This window comes from Nyctibius grandis, chromosome 1, assembly GCF_013368605.1.
Source record: "Nyctibius grandis isolate bNycGra1 chromosome 1, bNycGra1.pri, whole genome shotgun sequence".
NCBI lineage: Eukaryota > Metazoa > Chordata > Aves > Nyctibiiformes > Nyctibiidae > Nyctibius > Nyctibius grandis.
The window spans coordinates 106,180,159-106,201,121 of record NC_090658.1 but is presented as its reverse complement, the minus strand read 5'-3'; the positions used below and the strand labels follow the sequence as shown (position 1 = coordinate 106,201,121).

Sequence of the window (20,963 nt, the reverse complement as noted above, 5' to 3'; positions counted from 1 at the left end):
AATTGCAGGTTTTTTGTATCGTATTTTATAGATCTTACCCAAACAAACTGCTTATTTCCTTTAGTTGAGAGCTTTGTAAGGGTAAAGATCACAAAGTCTGGCTTGGGCTACATGAAGTTAGGGCACTTCAAAGGCTAGTCACTGGTGAACTTAATTTATAACCTTTGCTATCAAAACTTTGAAAAAAAATGCTTTCTCTGTCAGAGTTTCACCAATTGCTTTTCCACGTGTGCCCTCATTTTCCTCTACTTTTGTACATTTTCTATTAGGTTTTTTTCCCCAAATATTTCTGATGTAATAAAGCCATAACATATTCCATAACATACTTCCTTTTTTGAAAGGAAATGTCTACAATATGAAATTATAAAATAAAAACATTAGACAATTATTTAGTGTTTGTCTAAGAAATATATTAAGCATCTTTGTTTACATTCAAATGTCCCTTAGCCTCCTCAGCATACAGTGTCTGAAATGTTGGAAACAAACGTTCATCATCTGAGCCCTGCTCCTGAGAATGCTCACTACAGGTTTTGGTTCTTTATCCTCACAGTCCACTGGGGACTTTTCTCCCTTTCAGATTTTATTGATTGTTTCAAATGAATTATACTATCTGAATCTTTATCATTTTATTTACTTCAGTAGATGGAGCACCTCTGTCAGGCATCCAGTGTTTCATCCACTAAGTGCCACTTTTAACTCAAGGTCCCTTCTATAGAGGTACAGTGTGTTGCTTTAACTTAAATTGACATTGAAGTTCATTTCAGCTAAACACACAGGGGAAAAAAGTACCCATAGAGGAATGTAAACTGATTTAGTGAAACCACTGCAAACTCTCACATTTTATTTAAATCACAGCAGTATTTTCCAGGAAAGTTCTCTCTGTTACCCAGTGTCAGTTCTGCTGATCTAATTGCTAATCTAATTGTTACACAAATGACCTTAAAACTCTGCATAACAAAGAACTGGAACCCATACATGAGTCCCATAGTAGTAGACTGCTTACATGAGTACACATCCATGAGTACTCTTCCATACCCCTGATTTTACCTCCTTTTGCCACCTGAAGGGACTTGGGCATATGAAGGAACTAAGAACTTAGAGGAGATAGGAGTTTGTTGATCATGTAGAGCAACTGTGTTGGAGTTAGAGATTTTATAAAGAAATTACAGTATTATATTGCTTTAATTGCGTTAATTATGTGGAAACAAAGAATGAAATTCTGGCATGCTGAAGTGAACAACAAAATGCTCATTCATTTCCTGAGCCAAGATTTCACCTGAAGGACTTTCTTCTTCCTGTGACATACTCAGATCTGTAAGTGAAGAAATGCTTATAAAGAAACATAGTAAGTAATAAACTTCACTATTAACTAGCCTTTAAAATAGCATATTTACCAGATCAAATAACTTTTTAGCATGCAGTACGCCTAGGTAGCACTTTATAGCCATCCTACCTTCTTTTCTTGTGCAGTGTTAGGAACTGTTAGGGTGTAGATTCCGCTTGTTGTCAGTCCAGATTTGAAAGCTTCAGCACAGTCTTTGAAGCTGATTTGTTCCTCTTTAGCAATGAAGTTGTTCTTAGCTGCTAAAAATACAATAGAAATTAAAGGCATTGAGAGGAGATGAATAAAAGTTACTAAGAAGCAATTAATGATGTAATCAGCTTAAAGCTTTGCAGTTCCAAAAAAATATGCCTGGTCCTGGAAGAAATGACAGATCAAGGTATTAATTATGTGTGTTGTTGCTTCGTATTATTTAGAGACATTATTCTGATATGAGCGTGGTTGCTCGATAGGTTGAAAAGTGCTGACACTTATAATATGTTGAATAGGAAAGCTCAGGATATAGCATCTCACTCAGTTGAACAGTTTCTGCTTCCATTTATTGCCTTTGCTGGACTCTTACATGCATTACAACCTCTGCATGCATTAACTACTGTTACAAACACATCTAACTAGCAACTGATTATATTAATAATGACCTTCGGCCAGGACTCTAAAATTGTGAAATCTAACATAAGAGTTAATGAAATCTTTTGTAATACAGCTGACTGGAATAACTACTTTTACAAAGTTTTAGCTATTTTTTTTGCCCCTGTGCTGAACAGGAACACCTTTGTATGTACCACGCCGAAGCTCGGTAGCTCAGCCCAACTGACTAAGGAAACATCCCTTCTGGAATTCATTTGTGTAAAAAATACATTTTAATATGCCTAAGCCTTCTTGTTTTACAGAACAATCTAAGGCTCATCTTTTTGTTCAGTTCTTTATTAACTATAGAGGTTGGAATTTCCTGGCATTTTGCCTGCTGACTGATATTTCATATTTGACCCTTTTGGGGTTGGTTCTGTGTATTTTCCCTTTTAATTTGATCTAACAAGCACAGCCAGTTAGTACAAAGTTTTAGGTGCCATATAAATATATGCTTATATTACAGTTGTTTATTATGTTCTTTTTAGCTTGCTTATTCATTATTTACCTGTTTACATGCTTTGCCTTAAATATAAAAATAACACGTTCAGTGTTTTAATTGCTTTTCCACACTCTATTGTTTGTATACTGTCTTAGAAGCTTTCCCTGCTAATTTTGTCTTTTTGGCAAACATTCATTATGTTTTCCACTCTGGGTTTAACAGTGTTGCAGCCAACATAACTTTGACTTGTTTACTTATTTGTGCACTAGCATAGCAGATACCATCAGCAGGAACATGTACAGCCTTGGTAATGGTATTTAAGGGGATAGTGTCAGTTATAAGACAAAAAAACTTGGGATTTACTTTGTTTAGAAAAACCTACAACATTATTATTATGCAGGACACTACTGACAGTGAGGACTTCTGAAAACCCCTTTCCTGTTTTGTCATCCAACTTACAGTAACGTAGCATAGTCCACCTATACTGTCTTTTAAGTTGTAATGACAACTATTTTAAAATTTTCCTAGTATTTAATTTTAAATCCTTTTTTTTAGAGGTTCTATATGCTTGTGTATTTCCAGCCCTGGAGAACTTTACAGGCAAACATTCCAGATTCTTTACTCTTTCATATAGAACAGCTATACCTTCTTAATTTGTCAAAGTTCTGTATCAGACATGAAATTCAAGGTAAGGAATTTGTTCGTTTGTTTAAATTCTGTTTAGCCATAACCTTCAGCTTATGGTTTGTGTGGGTTGTTTATGGAGCATGTGAATCTGCATAAATTTGGAAGCTATGCTCAGTCACTATGATTTGTTCCAGGGCTGTCAGGCATTTAGGGGTGAAGGTTACTACCTATAAAATTTGCTAAGCTGAGGGATTTTTAGGATGAATAGGGAAGCTCCAGTGAAAGACTGGAGGACTTTTGGGAGTACCTGCTGCCCTGGGCTGGTGCTTTCTGTTGTCTAGGGCATACATAGGTGCTAAAAACTGGGCCAGTGCTGATTCCTTTGCCTTTAATAGCTACTATAATTTGTCCTTTCTTTGATTAACTCTATGTGCATAGAGCAATGAGAGGTGGCAGAAGCAACCTTTGTGAGCCAGGAAGAAAAGCTACAGGCCTACATCATGCAGTCTAACCTAGATACATGGTCATGCGAGTGTGTATTGCCAGATGAATGAATGCCATGTGAGATGAATGATACTTGGCATCTCTGTATATTGTTGAACCACTGGAGAAGTGGGCAGGCAAACCAATACAAACCATGGAAGATGAGCAAAATGAAACCACATCAATGTCATGGTTGTTACCGCCCCTCCCAAAAAATAGGTTAGTTAACTCAGATGCAGAATTTAAGGCAAAAAAAATATACTTTTTGAGAAGCAAAAGTGTGGGGAAACTGGTTGTAAGACTTTATAGGTAATAATGTACACAAATTAGGGAACATCACTCAAATGATATATGAATGTCTGCTTTTACTTACAGTTTGGTGTAGATATCATAGTAAGCAAGTTATGAACAGTCTCCATCAGATCATGTTGCTGTTTTTGCAGAACTGAGTTGTTTACTGTAGCTGTAACTAACTGTTTTTCTAGTTCTTCTATAACAGAATTCTGTCTGGCTACTAGGACTTGAAGCTGATCTTTTTCATCTTTTATTGACTTCAGCTGAAGTGTGTGCTTGTCTTCCATCTCAAGAACTCTTTTTTCTAGAAAGCTAAATAAAAGATTACAATTAGGCTCCTCAAAAACAATTTTGAGCTAATATTAAGAGAATCAAGCCTGTTGCAGAAGCTAAATGAAAAGTGAGTTTAGTTTGATATATGTGCTTTAATTTATTATATAACTAATTAGTACATTAATAAACAACATTATCTGCTATAGTCTGTATTGCAGGCTTTTAAAGTGTAGCAACTGGCTGTTTGATAATTCAGCATTACGAAAGGTATAGTTTGGTCCTGAAAAAAGGATAGTAGTGCTAGAAGTACAGGGAATATAAAATGGATGTAGACCCAAAGTCACCATTACTTATGACTATGAAGTGTCTTGAATACCATTCTCTCACAGGTTAGGCATAATACTGCAAGATTTTATGGTTTTGCCCTATTAAAAGATGAAAATTATTTTAAGATGAACCTATGAGCTTTTCAAATGTCCTGTAATTAAAATAAAATATATACTTCAATAAATGTTGTGATGTTAAGACAGGGAAACGTGCAAATAGTTACTTGGAGATGTGTTACCCATCTCCAGTTCTGGAGTGGGCGTGAGTAGGTGATTGGCTGGAAAATTATTTCATTGGTAATTGTTCTGATGCAGACTCTAAGAAAGCTGATGTTAAAAGATGCATCGCCAGAAGGGAGAACTTCACTTAAAATCCATTATTGTTATTGAAAAAAATCCTGAACCTTATAATTATGTTTCAAGCAGATTAACTCGATGTCAGAGCGCCTTTTGTTAGGTGAGAAATAATGCTTTTGTGTTTATGTGGGTTTTACAAGTGTAGTCTAAAGTCTGCTGAGTTCAACACAAAAAAAAGTGACATTTTAAAATTCAGTATTTACTTTGCTTTCCATTTGATAAGGATGCTTGTTTTTATTAAGCTGGTGGATAAAACCTTTAGGGAGCATATATAAATGTAGTAGAATAAAAAACAAAAATGTCAAAACATGTCTCCTGTTTTTTTAAGCTATTTCTTCGAAAATAAAAAGCACTTTGCACATATGGTTCTCATTGAAAAACACGGCTTTGAAGGAGAAAACTTACTGTTATTACTGCTTTTAGATTTCTCTGTAAACTGTTTATTGCTGAAAGTAAAATAAGGCCCTGGTGATATGAAAATGAAACTAGCTGAAAAAAGGTATGAGCCTTTGGACAACAGCTGAGTACAGAAACAGGAGTAATAGTTGGTTATTGGTCTGAATATCAGAAGATTGACTAGTAAGGAACATTGAATATGAGTAGTATATGACTTTTCTCACCAGGTTAGGAAAAAATTGTGGCAAAGACCTGACTGTGTATTAGGATAGCTGTCTATTACATAGAGATAAAATTTTAGAGATGTGGTTGCACTGGCTTAGTTTGAGTCAGGCTACATAATCCGTACCTTCATCTGGATAAGTCTAAAGAAGAATATAAATTGGCTACAACTGAAGTACTGAGAAGTTTTTAAACTTAAGTTCCTCATACAAAGGAGAACTTTAGATAGTGAAGAATGATATATGAGCAGAACACAAGAATAAACTTGAAAGATTCTCTAGGCCTTAAACAATATATGGCCTTTGTAATGAGCATAGCTGGGTGCAGGGAGCTTCTGTACAATGCCTTATTTTCCTCCTTGAACACATTTGTTTCTAAAACCATTAGAAGGGCACTTCAGGGAATAGCAATTCATTGGGTTGATAGGCAAACTTACCTGTTTTTTTCTTGTAATTTAGTTATCTCGTTGGTCTGATCTGAAATCTGTCTTTCTAGTTTGTTTGTTGAAAGAGAGTGTTCCAAAAGCTGAAGTTCAAGTCTGGTTGTCTGGTTTAATACCTAAATAAAATTTATAAAAATATTTGAAAATCAAGACATTTCTTTTAAACAAATTTTAATTTCTTTATGTTGTGAGATCATGCAAATCTCTACTTAAGCCTATAATTAAAAAAAATATTTCTGAATACTTAAGTTGGGCACAGATGCTCATAGAATTAGAATGAAGAATAATACACAGAGTTGCACTAATTTTGTTGTTACACTACCACATAGGGAATATTTCAGGAGTATGCTACGTTTCTGATCAAGGGCTGAGAGCTACTGTGTACTTTATTTTTGCTGTCATACCTTCCCCTCTTACAATATTCTTGTTTCATTAGTGGAACTACTATCATTGTTGTTCAGAGAATAAGCTGAGTTTTCTCAATCTGGTGCAGAAAGAAAATATTTTGCGTATCTCTCACTGGTTGAAATCTTGGCCCAGTCCTGAAATGGGTAGATAGTTCCCTTTTAGGTATTTTCCTTAATCCCAAATTATATTTTAAAATTTTTATTATGTGACCACACTTCTGTCAACTCAGACCTTGAATTTTAATGTTACCTTTTCTATATGCATTGTTTACTGCCTAAATTTATTTGCATCTTTAAATTAAAAAAATGCAGATATTAGGAAACACGGAAGATACTTTTTGTTTGTATCGGATTGCGTTACTTTGAGGCATATTTCCTAGAAATATTTTCTCATTATTTTAGAACAGCTTTTTTTAATTCAGCAGAATTTGGCTTTTATTGGCAGGAAGAATTGATTACTCCTGTATTTCATGTTAAACAGTCATTCAGGACATGATTTCATGCTTAAGTGTAATTGAAAGCTATTGCCAAAAGTAAGTGTCCTTGAGAGAGCAATTGTTTGGTTAATTTCCTTATGGTGTTAATTAAGCCCTTAACCCAGTCACCAGTAATTTCAAGCAGAGAAGGAAAGTTACAGTGATGATTTTCTTCCTCTAAGCAGAAGATAATTGAATAATTTCCATAAAGACATTACTGTGAATGAATAAATACATCCTTTCAACAAGTGCAAAATACTGGGCTCCTGAACAATGCAATCAGAAAGTTAATTCAGTATGCCTGTAAGCTATGAACTATCAGTTTATCAAAGAGTTCACAAAGGCTTAGTTTAGGTCAAAAAATGTAATTGAATTCATTGGATGAATTCTACAGATAGTAAAATGTCTAACAAGGATTTTGAGTTTTGCATGCTATTTACATTCTATAAACTGTTATGTGCTGAATACTATATTCACTTTTTGTTTTGGGAATTATATATCTGAATTTTCCTACCATGTTAGAAAAACTACAAATACACACCTTTCTACATGGATTGGTCTTGTCCTTAGAACATGTTAAAATCTGCCTTCTGTTTCACAGAATGTCTTATCGTAGTTCATGCTTTTCAATCAAAGCAATAATTAAAGACAAACCCATTAATTTTTTTCTTTTAAATATTTTAGAGAATAATATGTACAGTAGGCAAGTTTACTTCTGTGTGAATATACTTTTCTAGTAGCCTCCTCCTAATTCCTCTTTTCTTGATTCATCTCTGGTTTATTTATCCCTCTGTTAAATAACAATGATATAGTGCATTGTGATGGAAATGAACTGTTAACCCACTTATAGTATCTGTGAAAACATTCATTAAAAAGCTGCATTTTTATTTATAAGAAGTTTTAAAAAATAAAAAAAAAAAATAAATGTAAAAAAGCAATTAGCCTGGTGAATAGAACAAAGGCTGTTTGAAGGAATTCTCTTTTAGCTAAGATCTGGTGGTGAGAGGTGAATAATCAACAGAGATACACAACAAGGGTTGTATAAAAGCATAATAGTACCCAATTGATGCCTGAATATAGTATAGTAGTTTTAAGTACATTATCTTTAAAGTTTATTGTAAAAATTGTCTTGCTGGACATACTTCAAATCCTGCTGTAACAGAAGTCTTTCAAGTGACAACAGTGGGCGTGAGATGGAACTATGTATTACCAAATACTAATGTTTCCTTAAGCTGGGTAGAGCTGTTGATTATAATGATTGACTTCCAGCTGTTGAACTGAATAGTGTAACACTAAACTGTGTTAAATGTATAGTTGTAGGTGTTTGGGAAGCAGAAGCATGTTTAGGTTGAAATTCATTACTTACTTGTGCTTCAACATCTGTTAATTTGCGGGTCTGTTCAGCTGTTTGATTTAGTAAGTTTGTGCCTATTTCAATCATTACTGCAGTCTGGTTCTGCACTGCAGTTTGCTGGATCTCTACCATTTCTTTCTTCATACTGTCTTGGATGTAATTCTCAAGCTACATGGGAAAGGAAAGAGAGAAGATAGTTGCATTCTTTAAATGTTGGAAGGGGGGCTCGTACAGTAAGCCTGCTGGCTGCCTTGCTAAACACATTTGCTCCTTGTCTGTTATGCATTTACGTGAAGTTTCCCAGTGTTAAGCTCTGCGAGAGGAAGGGCAAACATGACAAGGAAAGTGTGGCCACCCATTTTCTAAAGGCAGGAACAGAGATTTGCAGGAGGTAGGTAGAAGGCATGGCGGTGAGAAAGCTTGCGAGCACTTGGAACCTTTTCTGCCTTAGTGCTCCCACCATTGTAACCATCAGAGGAGCTTCACCAGCTTTGGCAGTGATGGGAATTTTTTAGAAGACAAAAGCTTAGGAGTTTAGTCATCTTCCTGTATCTAGACTTAAATATTTTCAAAAGCATTTTTCATCACATGGCTAGAAGTCAGTGAAGAGGTCAGATGTCATTTAACACTGTTATGTGCACATTTTTATCAGAGAGAATTTCAAATAAAGACATGAAACAGTAGGAAAAACTATAAATACTTTAAATACTTAATATTTAGGAATGCAAAAACTGGTTTAAATACTTGATTCCAAAGTAATTTCTATGTCTAAACTAATATGGCTTTTTTTGGTAGTCATTTTATAAGAGAGTACACTGCTTTCAAGGAAAGCAACGAGAAAATTAGTAGCAAGGAGAAAATTCAGTTAACGTTTCATGAAGTTTTTCTTTCCACATGTCTGGATTATCCAAAAGCAGTCTGATTTTTCTCCATGTTGCTTTAATATCATTTTCTCAATAACCTTCAAATATTTTGTATTTCTTTCATAAGTCATTGCTTATGTTTGAACTTTCTGTTAAAAATCCAGGCCATGTGACTTCTTTTTTTTTGTTGTTGTTGACTGGGGAAATTTCTAGAAATTTCTAAAATCAAACTTCTGCTTCACTCCAACATTGTTCTAGCAAGAGAACCACAATCATTTTTGAGCTTCATGCTATATCTACAAAGAGGATACTAGCTAATACTAAATAGTTAGTTTCATTAAGCACAAATTATAAACACCACCAATTCCTAGTCTAAGGAAAATGGTAAAACAGGTTGATATCTTGATTTTCTAAAAAGATTATTTTGAGAATACTGTCTTGAGATGAATAATGGCTTGTAGTGTGTAGGAGCTTTGAACATTATTGTATAGCTATTTTTCATAGCAGTGAGGAAAAAGAGCCGCTTATTATTTAATATACTACCAAACCACCATTCAGATATAGCCATTCCACTTCTGACCTGCTAAAGATCAACTGCCAGATCTATCAGCTTGGAATATTTCCCCCTTGAATATTAATTGAGCAACGACTGGATTTTTTATTTCTGACTTCACAGTTGTTTTCTAAAAGTGACAAACGAAGAAAATAGGGTGTAGTAAGAAATTAAATCTCTAAAACTGGAAGTATATTCTTAGTTTGAATTAAGGATTATGTCTTTTTGTCCAGCGTGACCAAACTTTCAAAGCAGTATTTGTGTGTTCACTCCATTCTCCTCATGCAGCTGGTGAAATGCAATGCACAACAGAGATTTCAGATCTAGCACAAGCTTTGATCCACATCTACTATACTGCTGCATAAGAGTACTTACTTCCCAGATGTACCACAAGGATTTAAAAGTAGCCTTTAGACAGCCTTTAGGTGTTCTTTGCATAATAACCTTTCTGAATACTAGAAGTGAGCATATGGTCAACTGGGTTTTGGCATGATGATTTAACATGGGTGTCTTCAATTACAGTCACGCTCTGGCAATTAGAGTTCTTCCCTATTCACAGGACCAGTTCTTAAGCATTACCTTTTGCTCCTGGATATTCCTCATTTCCAAAAGCATCCTCACCCAGAGACAAATCTAATTTGACCAAACATGTTGGAAATCGTTAAAACTTCGATGACGTCTTTTAGATCAGCTGCTCCTTTTCTGTTGAAGTAAGACCAGTGGCTTTTAACTGCATAGTAATGGTAAGACATCTTTGGTCCTTGATGATTAGGCTACGAGATATCGGAGTATAGTGATAATTTAATTTAAAAAGCAGTGCAAGATGGTATTTAGTGGACTATAGTCCAAGTAGATGTGCAAAATTCTGAAGGCTTTTATATAGATAAAAATAAGTAATTTTTCACTAAAGTTAGATGCTGCTCCATAAAGACTGAGAACAACAATTAATATGTGTCCCTCTGAAAAGGCTAGACATCTGTGGATTATACAATTTATGAGTCCAAATTATCTTTAGCAGCTGAAGCTGGAGAGAACTGGACATCATTATAGACAACTTGGAAAAGACCTTTAGTCAAATGCACCTCTGTTAAAAGAAAATGAAAGGATATCTCCAGAATGCATTTTACTTGCCTCAGGACCACCATCAAGTATTGTAATGCCTTTATAAAAATCAAGGATATGGCCTTGCCTGGCAGACTCAATGCACATCTGCAGTTAGAAGGGACATTGGAAAGAAAAAAGGACATACAGAGAAAAAAAGGATTGAGACATCTCAGGTATCGGAGAGCTACCATATGAGAAAGCATTGAAAATATTGCATGTTTTTTAATTCAGAAAAAAGGCCCACAAAAAAAAAAGGCAGCAATAAATAGATGAACAAAGAAAGAGTGATCAAGAGCTTTGACTCTTTCATAAAATACTTGTGGATACTAAAACTCATTCTTCAAGGTTGGTTCCTTGTTCACTAGAGAGAGATCAGAATGAGAATCTGACCAAGGTCATCTCTGCAAGTAGTATTACAGAACTGCATGACTTCTTTGAAAATGTTATCACTGAGTTATTCCAAAAGACACTACTAGAAAATGAGTTAATTCTGGGCTTAAAGGTAAGGTAAACATTTTATGGTAGGCTTAGGCAATTGCCCAGTTAAAACACACAGCTGTAAGTTTGCTCTGATTACAGCACGCAAAACCTGTGATTACAATTTAAGGCATCTGGTGGTTCTGGTTGCCAGATTTTTATACCCCTTGTCACTGTGCTTGCAACTTTAGAAAGCAGTTTTGTTTGGACACGCAGATCTGCATTTTCATAATTTATCGTAATTGAGTATCTGCAAGTATAAGCCTATCTCCAAGTATCTAATCTCTTTCAAATAATATTCATGTGATATATTCTAAATCATTGAAGTATTCTCTTGACTCCAGTTTAACAGTTTGTCTTCACATCTGTTTTTCAACTTAAAAATATTAAATAAGTAACTTAGGGAATATGGTATTTGTGCTTACTTAAAAGCATGAAATATGAACATCAAAAGGGATTTATTTTAAGGTTTAAAGCCAGTTTCATGATCTGGCTCATTTATTGTAATTTAGAGCAACATGAAGCATCAAAATTATATTGACCTATTAAGTGGCTTTGGAGCTTCTTGTGGGGTTTTTTTCCCCTAAAAATCCTACAAAGCATGACTACAGAAAACCCTTCTGTTCTTTCCTTCATATTCACTAATCCTCTCCCACTTCTGTGCATTCTCTGCATGTACACATCATAAAATCTCTTCTCCTGACCTGAACCAAGATACCCACTCATCCTTCTTTGCTTATGTTCCCCTCTCTCTTCATCATACAATGCAAAAACCGTAAAATGTAGGACTTTTGACAACCATATTTCATAGATTTTTTTAGTGGCAGGTGTTTACTTTCATCTTTCTTCAAAGATGAATAGAAGAATTACCTTCATCCAAAATGCCCACGATCTCCCGCTGACCTTAGCGAGAGCAGAACATGTTCCCATTGCATACTCTCGGAAGTGAGGCCCTTGGGTTTCCCTGAGAGGGAGGTGAAAGATCTTTTTCAGTAGAGGCTCCAGTTAAGGCAGCTGAGGCTGAGCTTCACGGACAACACTGAGGATTAGCAGCCATTTTGCAAGACTGCAGTTCTTTGTGGCATACCTCTTTGTAGAGTACCGTTTATCAGCTCCTGCCTAGGAGCCTACTTCCTTCATAAGCAGTATCACACTCAGAATTTCTCAGGTTGCCCAGAGAAGCTTTGGATGCCCCCTCCCTGGCAGTGTTCAAGGCCAGGTTGGATGGGGCTTTGAGCAACCTGGTCTAGTGGAAGGTATCCCTGCCCATGGCAGGGGGATTGAGACTAGGTGATCTTTAAGGTCCCTTCCAACCCAAACCATTCTATGGTTCTATGATTCTATGAATTTCTGAAGGGGGGAGAATGGCTTGGATCATTTACAAGAGGGAAGGGCACAGGAATGAAATGCTTCAGTCCCTATCCATGAGTTCAGAAGCTTGGCACTTTGGTTTGTACATGTCGGTCTTCTCCAATATTTTGCTCAAATTTGGAAGGTGCAGCAGGGATTATTTGCCAGATTTCTCCTTTGCCACATTGCCAGTTATGGGAAGATAATTTTTAATCCCTTTTTAATTCAATTAATAGCTGGCATAGAAGACTTGTGTTGATATACGTTAACCTTGATTACATGATGTTTTTTTTTTGACAAAGTAATTGTCAAAATCTAATAGCTGACTATTAGTGATGCATCTTCTTTCACAAATTCTGCTTTTGAGAGAGTAAGTCAATCAATGAATCCTATCTTAAGGAAACTGAAGAGGAGAGGGAAAGAGGTATTAATACATTCAGATTTGAAAGAAGGAATAGTTAGTTGATAGCATTTCAGTGATTCTTTGTGGGATTTTTTCATGGAACATTCTATTTTTTGTGTAAGACTGGCTGGCATGTATTCTTGAAGAAAGTAAATATAAAAATGAAAGCACAGATGGGAAAAAGCATGTCTCTTAAAGTATGCTTAAATTGCAAAAACAGCTGGGAAAATTGAAGAAATAATTTCACAATTAAGGCTTGTAATATAGTTATGGTGATGCATTTTTAGAGAGAAAAATTCTCTAAGGTCATCAATTTGGGGCTGTCATGCTTTATTACTTCAAATCATATAAAATAATAAAATTTGATGAAAATACTTCAGCAAAGTTGCCAAAAGAACAAGGACAGATCAATCATATTGGAGCACATTCCAAAACATTGCTTTTGTAGCCAAGATTGCCTTTTTTTTAAGCAAGCTTTAAATTGGCAAGAAAGAAAAGACAACATGTAGAGTATGTGTTAAAAGAAATTTGTTTTCTAGCCATCGGCAGAGATGCTATTAATCCTTTATGAAAGGTTGCCAATACTTATTTAAATGAAGAGCCTTTCTCATTGCTATTGTATAGTTTGTGTCCATATTACAGAACAATTTTCCGAAGAATCAATAACTTATTTGTGCATTTTTTAGACACTTTAACTTACCATTTTTTCACATAAAGTTATAAATGAGGTCTTGCTTTTGTTCTTTGCTGCTAAATGGTTAGTCTATACTAATTAAACGGTCATGTTCCTGGTAGCATTTATAGCTATATGAATACATACATCCCTTCTTTGCCAAATGCTACCCCATATAAGTGGTACAAATAGTGCTGGCTGCTAGTTTCATTTTATAGAATTTGTCAGTTATTGGAGCAGTCTTTCCAAATAAAGTTTGGTGATTTTCTTAATGTTTATAATCTGATTCTGTCACCTGTAACATTTATTTTCAGAGAGAGGCAATGTTAATTATGAGTTTCTACATAGTGCTGTGTCCCCTAGAAGAAGTAGGTAGATGGCTGGAGCTGCGTGATCCTTTGTATTCATCTCTAAGATCATCAGAATCTATCAAGATCTTTTTTCCTTGAATCAAATATGGATTACTAGACTAAACAATTTTCCACTTTGAGGGAATTCATCTGTAAGTTTGAGAAAATTCCAAAAGCACTGTTTTTAGGCTTTCTCACAACTTGTCTACTGAAATGTGAAGATAATCTTTATTCTTACAATAACGCATCCATCCTAAAACTGTACCTGCTAGGAGAAACAGCAAAGAGGTCAAAGTTTATCTGCAGTCATATCTCTATAGCCCTGTATTTAGATCAGCAGATTCATTGCATGAAAAATGTCATTAGCCCCATAAACTCATCAGCTGCTATATGTGATATAATGTATGAAGCTCAGCTGCATTTGGGTTGTTCATTTTATCTAACAGCTGATTGCTGGCCAAAACGAAAGGTTATACACCTCCATACCCCGGTGTTCCTGTTCCCTTCCTTGCACTGGCTCTCACATTTGTTCTTGAACTTTTGACTAAGCCTGGAGGCACTAACCTAAAAGAAAACAAGGGAAAATTTCCATTCAAGTTTGTGGATTGTTGATCTCTCCTAGATGTCAAAACTGTTACTAAGATAACTGTGGCTGTTGATCGTGTAGAAAAGTTATTTTAAGAAGTAACATGATTTAAAATTATATGCTAGAGTTTTAAATACAGACTTTGCCTAATATTCTCCTAAGGATATCAATGGCTATGAGGGTCATTATCTTCCTCTGATTGCAGTGACAACTGATTGTTCTCCTGCCATTAATTTGAAGTTTTAGATCCTTCATATTCTTGGCAGCGGCAGTCTGATAAATATGGAATAATAATTTAACTAAAACTAGTTTTCTTCCTATTTTCAAGGGGGGAAACCACAGAATATGCGTAAGGTTTCCATGAGAAGCAGCTATTTCTGTTCAGACCTTGACTGTGCCTAGTAATTAATTAATTTAGAAAACAATTCAAAAGAAGTTGCAGAAGTATCGAACAGGTGGCATTACCACACGTATTGCATGCTTAGTCATCTAATGTAGATACAGAGAAAATGACAGGGATAATGACATGTCTGTAGTGTTTTTCCTCAAACTTTTGCTTTGAATTTCCAAAAGTGGAGTACATCCAGCAGAAAACTTAGCAACAGAAAATACAGCATTTACAGCTAGGCATTTTTTAAATGTGCTTTGCAGCTACACTGTTTAACATATATTAAGCTGTCAAAAGCTTTTTGAGTTACTGTTCTTGTATCCCTACTACAAAAGTCCTCTGCTTTATTCAAAACTTATCTTTGTGAATTTAAACCAAAGGAACTTAATCAGCCCTTCCAACACCTATGGTCATCACCCTGACATTTTGTTCCCTAAGATATTTAGTTTATACACAAAAGTGAGCAAGATGGAAATTGAACTTAAGCATCCATAATCAGTTTTGCTTCATTCTAGTGACAAGGCAAAATAAGAAAAATGTTGGTGAGTCTCAGTTCTTTTTCTGAATAGTTTATCAGAGTACAGATGAGACCTTCGTACTTCTCATACTCCAGATGTCTTGAGTTATCTTAAACCCAGTAAGGCTTGGTCTTGGTTGCCTGTCCTTGTTTCAGAGTGGCAGTGTTCTTTGGATTGTGGCTACGTCTGGTTTCTTCATGAGTCATCTGAAGTAGAATTTAGTCCACCATTTGAAACATTTTTTTTAAACTCTGTGCCAATGTGCAACTGTCACATTGTAGAAGGTCATTCATATATGCCACAGAATCCTTAAATTTCCGATTCACAGATACATTTTTGTATATAAAGACATAAAATGCAGTTTTGTCAAAGACTATTTTAACAGACTTCACTTTCAATTAAAATACTAAATATGTAAATTGGTTTTTGTATAATTGAAGTCTGCACACTAGGAAAGTTTTCTTGGGATGAGACTATCTTCTTTGATCCTATTGAACATGGATAACAGTGAAATGTAAAGTAGTCTTTATAAAAAGAAAAAATCTGTCATTAAATATGTGAACACAACAACTTCTTCACAGCAGTTCATACAGGCAATATGAAGCATTTCACATACATATATATGCCACACATGCCGTTTAATGTGCATGTATGTAATGAATGGAGCACAATAGTGCCATGAAGACAAAGTACTGTAAAAATTTCAATTTTGCAGACAGTTTTGTTCTCTTTAAAATAGCTTTTCGTACTTCTTTTCACAGTCTATCCATGTTGCCACTGCTTAAAATTAGAATAAAAATGGAACAATCACTATCCCTTCCAAGATCCATTTATCTTGACAGACCTAAGGGAACACATTTTTAAGGGCATTGCATCAATCCCCATCAATCAGACCTTAAGCTATTTTAAATTACCTTATAATAAAATAACATATTTTTTCTATGTTTTCTGAAAGTCAGTTATCAATTTTAGTAGCTTGTAACTTTTGGAAAAAATTAGTACACTGCAGAGGGAAAAACCGATCCTGTCTGGAAAAGAGACTTTTAAAATTGCCTTTTTTTTCTTTTTTTTTTTTCTCCCCCTCTTCCTGGGGCAAGAAGTCCCTATGGACTATGTGTTGTTTCTCAAGGGAGGGAAAAAAATCTTTTGGGAATGTATATGGGAATGCTTGAGATGTCTCTATGCTATTAGCTTCTTACATGCCCCATCGAGCATGTCTGCCTGTCCAGACCTCCAGCTAAGATTTTTCTCTTATCTCATTTTCCTGTTGGCAAAGAAAAGGTGAAAGTAACATCATAAATGAATATTAGCTCAAAGTGAGCTGTGATTTATTGGAAAATATTCAAGCTAAAATTGTGTAATAAAATACTAAAAGTTTAAATGTTAACTCTTAAAAAAGTAAATACAGACTTTAAAGTAAATTATACACAGGAGATGGTTTAGTTAATGCCACTTGTGTACTAAATGAAAGCTTACCAACTTATTCTCATGTCTGATTATATCTCATTTACAAGAAACTTACGCTTTTATACTTTCTAGCAGAAGGAAAAAATTCCCCCCTTCATTGGGAATAATCTACTTGAATAAAAAACAAATATTTCATTAATATAACATGAAACTAAATGCATGAAATGCCTTCATTGTCTGCGCAAATATTTATGAAGAATGACTTTTACTCTGTGTTCTTGACTGGAAGTATTTTGTTCCTAACACTAGAAGGTATTACAGCATGATCATACTTTTTGCTGTATGTTTCAAACTAACTACAAAAGTTACAATTCAAAATGATGACCTAGAAAAATCAAGAGAGTACATAGGAAAAGGAAGGAGACTTTGAGATCTGAAACTGTCCCAAAGGCTATCTTAGAGTTGAGCTCCTGTGATTCCAGACACCGAGCTTGTTTTGTACATGTCATATCACACTACTGCTTTCCTAACTGCACACATATTTTCATGTGGTTTGTCACTTGGAGGATGGCATAGGGTCTTTATACTATATATGATGCATATACTTTATATGGTGCACAGATGTGCATTTTTTAAAGAGATGTAAATAAAATTGCAAATGAAAAATATTCTTGAGAGTTAAAAAAAAATGTTGTTACTAGAAACTAAATAGCAGCCTTGACAAATCTTTTAATAGTCTGAGTTTCTATATGGGAAATAATTTAAAAGCAAAATTTAATAACAGTTACCTTCAGAACTAATATGGTGATTAACCATTCTCATTAAGAGTTAAGGATATTCATTAAGGCAGTAATCTAAGATTCTGAATCACCGTTTTTCGAGATCACAGCTAAGTGGTATTTCTTTTAGAAATCAGGGAAGGAATTCATAAAGTTCCCATTAGACTAAAAATAAAGAATAAATAAATAAATAGTCTGAGTCATGAATGGCATTTTGCCGAAGTTCAGTAGCACTGAAGCCAGGAAGACAAGAAGCCAATGATGCTTCTGCCATTCACTGAAATGAATATAAGTATTCCTCATTATGTGCAACAAGCCATCAACATTCAAAATTAGGATTTCTTATTTATGAACGGTATAAGAAACACTGCTAATTGATACTTGATTTTTAAATACTGTGTTATAGCATTGGGCTATAATTTCACAAATTGAACATTCAAACTTTTTGGAGACAAGTGTACATGTTTTCAGTCACATTTTGTACTTGCATGCTACCATCGGTGAATCTGAACTTTACCAGACTGGTATAAAGATGAGATTCTGCCCTAAAAAGCCCACATTTGAATGAACATGTGCTAAGATCCCAGATCTAAAGTAATCCTTTCCTATTTGCATATTTTTTTTCCATTGCACTAAGTAACAGGCAGCTGAAATAAAAGCTGATGGTAGGGGTACTTAAGACATTTTTCGTGAAAGACATTGGCTATGTAGCCTTATAAACTTTACGAAATTCTTAGCGAATTTGTATCTAGCACAGATTTTTCTTAATATAAAACCATTTATCTTTTTTCTCTCAATTTACAATATCAAGTTAATTTTGTTATTAATTCCTCTTCCAACAGGACAGCCTATTTTACAGAATAGCTCGTGATGTGGCAGAGCAAATCATAGTGCAATATTTTGAGGAAATATGAAGCAAATTCCTCTTTCCAAATATGTTATTGGGGAAGTGAAAAAGAGCTAGGCATTCACAATTCATTCTCAGCATTGCTTTCTAGGGAAGCAGTCATCTTGCATTCCACTTCCAACCAGAAGGAAGAATGATTCGGAGTTCAAGGATCAAACTAGTTAGGAAGCTGTGGAACACAATTAGTCCCTTTTGTAAGCTATAAAACTGGGTGTCTCCTGTTTCAAAGCTGTGTTCACAGAGCATCTTTCAGCATGAAAAAGCATTAGTTTTTTTTAAAAAACTTCACAGATAAAGGAAACTGAAAGCATTTTGAGTAGTTCTTAAACTTTGCAACATACTGACTTCTAAATATAGTTTATGGACCTTTTATAAGATTTTCTTTTCTTGAAGAAGAAGCCTCTCAGTGATGATGCTACCAAGAACAAACCAGTCATTTCAGCTGAAGACCTGCCAATTTTTGAATGCTTAAGACTTTGAGACAGTGCATGTGTCAGCTGCTGATTTCAGTTTTGAAGGACTGAATTTCTCTACTAAGAATTCACGCACTGATTTTCCTGTACATTTGCAAAAAAAGACAAAAAAAAGGTAATTTCCTCTCTTAAGTGCTGTGGTTCTTTTTTTAAGACATGCTGCATCTTTCTCTTCACTGTTGCCATTGCTAATATACTAGACAGACAAGGGAGATGGTGTGTCTGAAAAGCTGCTACATTTTCATCACCAGTCTGAAAATTCCTCGCTTACCAGACCAGACCTGTCAGAGTACTTCCCTGAGGCTTCCAAAACACTGGGCGGGGAAAGCAGGACCCCAAAACCAACATGGACTTGACTGTGACTACAGAAAGCACTAAGTGCTACCTTAAGTAAGGGAAGCTCAGGTGGTCACCTCAGCTTAGTTAAAAAACTGAGCACCTTGATATGTTCTTGTCAAATGCCACTTATTTATTGCCCTTTGCTGTTCCATTAGCACAGTTAAGAGTCTTTAAAGCAAAAGCTTCTGAGGAATTCAATGCTTGAAAGATAAAACAGGAAGCTACTGTGTTAAGAGTGGACAAACACAAATATTTGGAAATAAGATCGGCACATATAGGCAGCATATTGCAGAAACAAAATGTAATGTTTGATGCAGAAAAAAATACTTTAAATTATGCAATCCTAATAAAAAATACATGTTTTTATGCCTCAATAGCTAGCATTATCTATCTAAAAGCAGGCAGTTTAGTTTGTTGGAACAGAACCAAGAAGAAAAGTCTTTCCATCCATTGCTTCCAAAAGTTCCTCTTTGGCTCTGGTGCCCCAGAGAGCACTCAGGCGGTGATGAAAAGTTACCCCTCGAGCTGAGTTCCAGTCAGTGCTCCTGAAAGCCTGAAGCCAGGCAGCTGCCAGTTGGTGCCTTTCGATGAAGACCAGAAACTGGAGCCAGATCCTCTCAAAACAAACGAAGCTATTGGCATTAACTATAACAGAAGAGGAGGAAATCTCAGCAAAAACGGCTGAGAATCAAAGCTATGCACTATAGGTTGGGTATTTTATGGGAGGAAACTGTCCCTGTCTGTCAAGATCTGATGGGATGGGCCACTGAAGAGGAAGTTTTAAATGCACTTTCAAGAGACTTCCTTGGATGCATGACTCTGCTCTCAAGATGAGTAACCGCATCTAGCAACAGAGCAAGTACAATGAAATTGATACTGCATGCAGCTAGACAGAAAAAGAAGCTGTCTGAATACCCACAAAAGCATGCATGTAGGTGAGGGTTAAAAAGAAATTTAACAACAAGGACAAAAGAATCCAGAACTGAGAATCCTGAACGACAATGGACATAGAGAAAATGGAGTTCAGACTGGACAGCCAGGAAGCTGAAATGTCTTAACAAAGGGAAAGAAGATGGGGAAAAAAAAAAAAAAAAGGAACTGAATCTGTCTGAGCAGAATTTTAAAAATGGATGTGTCAGGGCTAAGAATTCATAAAGGCAATGAGCTGCAAAAGAGGGCTGGAAGACTGATCTTAAAGCCGGCTGAAGGAAGGAGTTGTCTGGTTGGCTTGAAGGTTAAAAAAAATTGTGAAGTTCGAAGGAAATTCACTGAGGAAAATGGTGAGTGTGAAGGACTTGACTGGATGAGACTCTTGAGAAGTGTTACTCCCACATGGACTTGAGATGGACAAGAAAAGGAAAATGTGTATTTCCTTGTGATTAAAATGATAACTCTTTTTTTCTATTCCAATGGCATCCTTACTAGTTAAGAGGTAGTCCACGTGAAGTAAGCCTTAAAGCACGTATCTGATTTACTGGTTTATTCCATTATCAACTTCAAATAGTTTAAAAAAATGTTTCAACTTTTGAGTCAAATGAGTTTTTTCAGATGAAATCTCAGTTTCACTAAAAAGTCAGTGGAAATTTTTCCACTTGCCTAGAGTGAAGCTAGGTTTTTTGTATGCTGTCCTCAGAGCCTTTTTAAAATAATGAAGTTTACCATAACAAAGAAGCTGAACTCAAGACATGGATAAGTTTTCTCTAGATGCAAGTCAAATAAACTTAA

The 20,963-nt window shown here is 35.3% G+C and overlaps 2 protein-coding genes across 5 annotated transcripts in view; one reads left to right on the top strand and one right to left on the bottom strand.

The window, feature by feature from the left end:
* The window catches only part of MCPH1 (microcephalin 1), a 129,486-nt gene that overhangs the window by 60,001 nt on the left and 48,522 nt on the right, over positions 1-20,963 (top strand). The gene's annotated exons all lie outside the window — the stretch shown is intronic.
* ANGPT2 (angiopoietin 2) overlaps positions 1-20,963 on the bottom strand; it is a 43,287-nt gene that overhangs the window by 12,220 nt on the left and 10,104 nt on the right. The window contains exons 2-5 of one of the 4 annotated variants that reach the window (XM_068398543.1): positions 8,081-8,236; positions 5,826-5,947; positions 3,895-4,127; positions 1,454-1,584 (exon numbers count right to left, since the gene is read on the bottom strand). In XM_068398543.1, the coding sequence (XP_068254644.1) occupies positions 1,454-1,584; positions 3,895-4,127; positions 5,826-5,947; positions 8,081-8,236 (642 nt within the window). The remainder of the gene's footprint in view (positions 1-1,453; positions 1,585-3,894; positions 4,128-5,825; positions 5,948-8,080; positions 8,237-20,963) is intronic. The other 3 variants (XM_068398552.1, XM_068398562.1, XM_068398571.1) reach the window with 3 other exon arrangements.